This window comes from Canis lupus, chromosome 10 (assembly GCF_048164855.1).
Source record: "Canis lupus baileyi chromosome 10, mCanLup2.hap1, whole genome shotgun sequence".
NCBI lineage: Eukaryota > Metazoa > Chordata > Mammalia > Carnivora > Canidae > Canis > Canis lupus.
This window is the reverse complement of record NC_132847.1, coordinates 14,038,466-14,043,488: the sequence shown is the minus strand read 5'-3', so window position 1 is coordinate 14,043,488 and position 5,023 is coordinate 14,038,466. Positions and strand designations below refer to the sequence as shown.

Here is a 5,023-nt window from a genome sequence, read left to right as displayed (position 1 = left end):
ATACAGCCTCAACAACTATGACAAGTACCTCCCTGTGGCCGCCTGCAACAGCCCAGAAGGTGAACCGATGTCCTCTGGATAGTGGGTCCTGCAGAAAGCATAAAAGTCAGCAGCCATTAAGGAAGGGTAGTTCGTAAAGCATCTCACATCTTCACATCCCTCAAACAGTAGTTCCTAACGTACGTGTGTATCGGCAGCAACTCAGCAGCTTGTCTAAGTACCCAAAGGCCCCACCCCAGGTGATTCTGACGTGTGTGTACCCCTGACTGAGAGCCACTGTTTGAGAGGCTGTCAGGGACATGAGAAAAGTACCAAGTACACGTGCCAAAGTCCCTCCTGCACCCTGGCAAATATCATTAACTGGTTACTGTATTACATCCTTACTCGTTCAAAATTCTTTAAAAAATAAAATTTGAAAACAGTTTTGGTAAATATACACGGTACAACATTCCCCATTTTCAAGTGTACAATTCAGTGGCATACAGTAGTCATACTGTTGTGCGAGCATCCCCATCACCCATCTCCAGAACTTCATCTTCTTCCCCAGCTGAAATCCAGTGAACAGTAATTCCTCATTTCTGCCCCTCCCCCATCACTGACAACCACCATTCTGCTTTCTGTTTCTATGAGCTGGACTATTCTAGGTACCTCATATAAGTAGAATCACACAGGACTTGTCCTTTGTGACGGTCTGATTTCACTTAGCATAATGTCTTCAAGATTTATTCATGTTGTGGCATGTGTCAGGACTTCCTTTTTAGGACTGAATAATATTTTATTGCTTGCATAGACTACATTTTGTTTATCCATTCATTCACTGATGGACGGTTGCTTCCACCTGTTGGCGTTTGTGAATAATACCAAGAACTTGGGTGTACAAATCATCTACTCAAGCTTCTGCTTCGACCTCTTTTGGGCATACACCCAGAAGTGGAAATGCTAGATCACACGGTAATTTTAATCTTTTGGAGAACTGCCAGACCATTCTGCACAGAGGCTGTACTGTTTTACATTCTTGCCAGCAAATGTGTGAGGGTTTCAAGGTCTCCACATCCTTGCCGACACTTGTCATTTGCGGCTTTTTGATAGTAGCCACTCTGATGGCTGTGCCGGCACCCTCGGCCGAGCACATTAAGCAGCCATGATCAATTGATCGAAAGTGACAAATGAGATGAAAGCCATTTGTTATTTCTAAACTGTTGCATGAGATTTCTACACTTTTCAAAGTGAAATGATTGAGGATTTACCAGGTAGGGAAGGTCAGTGTTACCAGGGTTGTAGAGATGGTCAAGTGTTTGAAATAGTGGGGGGGGGGAGGCTGGTCTGGAAATGGCTGAGTAGTGGGGACGAGGCCCGAGAAAGGCTCCGCATGAAGCACTGTGGAAGCCTGAGACCAAGCCCAGGCACACCACCAAACCCGCCAACTAGGAGCACAGCAGGTGACGGCTGTCCCCATGTCCTGCCTCAAGTGGCAGTGGGGTTTCTCTTCCTTCTCTTTATTCTGTTTCCATCCCTCTATTCTTTACTGCTCCATTTTCTATGAATCCGTGCTTTGAAAAAATTCATGTTTTGTAAAAAGAAAAAGGGGGGGCAAGAGGAATACATACCGTAAATGTCCATTATCTGTCTGCATGTGGATGAAGTATCCATGCAAGTATACTCATGAACTAAATGCAGTGGTTGTTTGCTGAGGGGGGAGGGGGAGCTGGGAATATGAGACAGGGTGGGAGGTTTATCTCTTTTATATATCCTGTCATAAATTGTTATTAGATTTTCAACCGTGGAAATATAGTATCATCTTTCCAATGTCTGTTCCTGAACTGCAGTGACCAGAAAGTTCCAACTCCTGCCAGACTCCCCTGAAGCTGGGGATCGATAATAAGGTTCTGGCATGTGCTTTCATGAGATGGAGTGTGAGGTGGAAATGGGTGACTACCGTCTCCTGCTGCTTGGGGCCATAGCTGTGGGCAAGCCAGGCCATGGGCATTGAGAGGCAATTGTGGTGTAGGTGGTGGCAACTGGACGCTGTTCCAGGGCCCAGGGCCCCCGCTTCCTGGGTGCGGCTATGAGGCAGTTATGGTGGTAACAGTGACTTCCCAATCTCACTTGCTGGTACCTGGATTGCAGCTGCAGTGGTGATATTTACCCTAGCAGCTTCAAGAGTGGCCTCCTGACTTCATGAATTCCTACTCAAGGCAAAGGCTGCAGCTCCCCTGATGGGTGGGAGCTAGATGTTGCTGGAGGATTCTGGAAGTCATTCCTGGATTCCCTACTAAGGAGGTCACTCTCCTCATCCTTCCAAAAGATTCTGCGAGCTTACTATTCTTACTATTCCATTCTACTTAAAATACTTACCATGGCTTCTATTTCCTCTACTGGACTTGAAACAGGATATGAAATTATGTATTAAAAATTACTAAATAAAAAATAAAAGTCATCTCTAAAAAAAAAAATTCTTAGAAGGGATTTCTTGAGTAGTGTGACACCCAAAATGCTTGGTTCTTATATTAAAAAAAAAAAAATTCTTACCATCTTTGTAAATCATTACCTATTTTAACGAGCACCTGTTAGCTTAAAGGTGAGGTAATTTAACACTCAGAGTAGAAATAAGTGCCTATGAAGTATGTGAGAAGCTGTGTGCGTGTGTATAAAGAGACAGGACACAATTTGCGTTTCCGGTAAAATCCTAAAAGACAAATTCAAATATGTCTTGTCCTTTGTTTTTATTTAACTCAAAAATAGCTAACAACAAAACATTTAAAAAATATCTCTACCACGTGAATATTCAGTTATTTTTGGTTCATGACATTTGATTACATAGTCCTCACCCGTTTTCAGCTCGAAGTAACACATCTATCATAAATGTATCTCTCAAAGTCTGCAGCAGGCTTTAAACCTAACCAAAAACCATGATTTAGTTATCTGTTTTGAATCCAAACATTTTTATCCCACACAAAAGCTTAGTAAAATTAATAACCATAAATAGGCTACCTATTAATTAGTCTTCAATGAAATGCCCAAATACAGCACATACATGAAGTTTGCATATATGCTTTTGTCCTTTACTACTCAAAATATGAATGTCTGTGAGATGTACAATGGAGTTAGAGATCATTCATTGAACTTACATTAATTCCACCTAGGAGGTCAGCAAAAAAGGAAACAGTAAAGAAAATAACAATAAATCCCATGAAAATTCCACCAATTTAATGAATGAGTAAACCCTGATAAGGGTCAGAGGACCTTGAGGAATCCAGGTGCTACCACTGTAGTGGCTCCTCAGGCACAGTCAGTTCACATCTGTGTCTCAGAAGGCAAGCATCTTGCAGGACGAAGTGTGATTCTAGTGTTGAAAGGTATATGGTTTTATACAAAATTGCCATAAACAAACAGCAACAACGTCAAGTGGTCTTCAATGGAAGAAACAGTCCTTTCTTCCAACACTGGAGGGAAAGTGATTGTGTTGGATGCACACATTTCCAGTATGGCACCTTCTGAAAGGGCTGTCAAGAAGAATCTCCTTACTGCCTTTTATCTTATGTTCTGACACTAGAAGCTCATCCCTAGGTATGACGCAACTCCACTGCAGTGTGAAGAGAAATGACCAGATTTTTAAAAATGCCCTAGCATTGTCAGCATAGTTTAATTTCCAGTTTAGTTCCGTCCTCACATTCAGCACAGTGTGTTTCTGTGATGCTCTCATAATGCCGGCACTTGAGAACGAATCTATCATTGACCGAGAGAAATCTCATGATGCAAAGATTAGTGTCTCATAAAATCTGAACAAAAAACAAAACAAAACAAAACAAAAAACCAAGCTACCAAAGTAGATCAGTCTCAGTGTGATTCAGGATAAGAATAACGTCCAATTAGCAGATGGTGCAAAGGAGGCAGAGGGTAACTTCTGTTTTGTCACGCCCGCTGCTCCCAGGGATCTCCTACAGCCTCCTTTTCACCAGTTGCAAAATTGGCAGCTACCTTCTACTTCTCAAACCTCGGCCTTAACCTCAGCACCGCCCTGGTTCAGTTTCTATTTTTAAAAGCACCATTCTAATGGAAATGTCCCTGCCCTGAATTAAGCTGGGACTGTGAATTTTACCACTAGCTAGAGCTGTTATGTCATGGAGTTTAGGTTAATTTGGTAGGTATCGATTCCGTGAAACCTGCTTCAGCTTCCTCTGGCCACGTAGGATCTCTACCTGGGCTGGAGATGAGGGTAAAATATCCCATGGAGGACGCCTTCGATAACCACATTTGGAAAATCTGAAAAACAAAAGGAACACGGCTTGTCTTACGCACCTCCATAAAACACAACTGCATTTTGCAGAAGTGAGCAAGCGAGGCCCACAGGAACTCAGGCATCCGCGTCGGTCGCGGGGGTGCAGCCGCTCCGCGCTCCTCAGGACGCGCTGTCATTTGCTCCGGCCTAAAGCCACTTTAGCGCGCACCCAGACTCTGCAGGAATGCACGGCCAGATTTGTAGCTTATTGATTTAAGGGATGTTCTAATGGTTAATGCTGCTGGGCCCCAGCTCTTTATCTGAATGTTTTCTCACAAGGAAGATGGATTACACTGGCAATTCAATTTCTAACAAAATCTCAATATACTTGAAGGAATTCCAAGATTTCTACTGGGAATACTTGGCTGCAGTTTTTCCATTGTGGTTTACAGCAGCGTTTAGTCCAAGTTGTCTCAAGGATGATCGCTCGGTTACACGAGCTTCCAGGGAGCAGCAGGAATGGGGGCCGTCTTCCTAACTTAAAAGGGCAAATTTCTGACAAAAACCATCCTGTCGAACATGAAAAATCAGCCACATTTTTAGACGAGATACGAAGGAAAGCGAGAGTGTGTGAGTAGGCTGGGCCACATCCCAGTTATCAGAGCGGGTAAAATATGAACAGATAACTTGCACGGGGGAACCCATCCATCACACAGCCCAGAGGTTCAATTTCTCAGCTTCAGTCTGCCTATAATTATGTCCAGAATTTATGTGGAAGCTCCATCCCTTTAAATAAATATAGTT

The 5,023-nt window shown here is 43.1% G+C and overlaps 1 protein-coding gene and 1 long non-coding RNA gene across 12 annotated transcripts in view; one reads left to right on the top strand and one right to left on the bottom strand.

Moving 5' to 3' along the window:
* Nucleotides 1–5,023, top strand: part of LOC140641236 (uncharacterized) — a 34,359-nt gene that overhangs the window by 521 nt on the left and 28,815 nt on the right. The gene's annotated exons all lie outside the window — the stretch shown is intronic.
* SNX24 (sorting nexin 24) overlaps nt 2,709–5,023 on the bottom strand; it is a 160,596-nt gene continuing 158,281 nt past the window's right edge. For all 3 annotated transcript variants that reach the window (XM_072840769.1, XM_072840770.1, XM_072840768.1), the window contains one exon: nt 2,709–4,263. In XM_072840769.1, the coding sequence (XP_072696870.1) occupies nt 4,196–4,263 (68 nt within the window). In that variant the 3' untranslated portion in view covers nt 2,709–4,195. The remainder of the gene's footprint in view (nt 4,264–5,023) is intronic.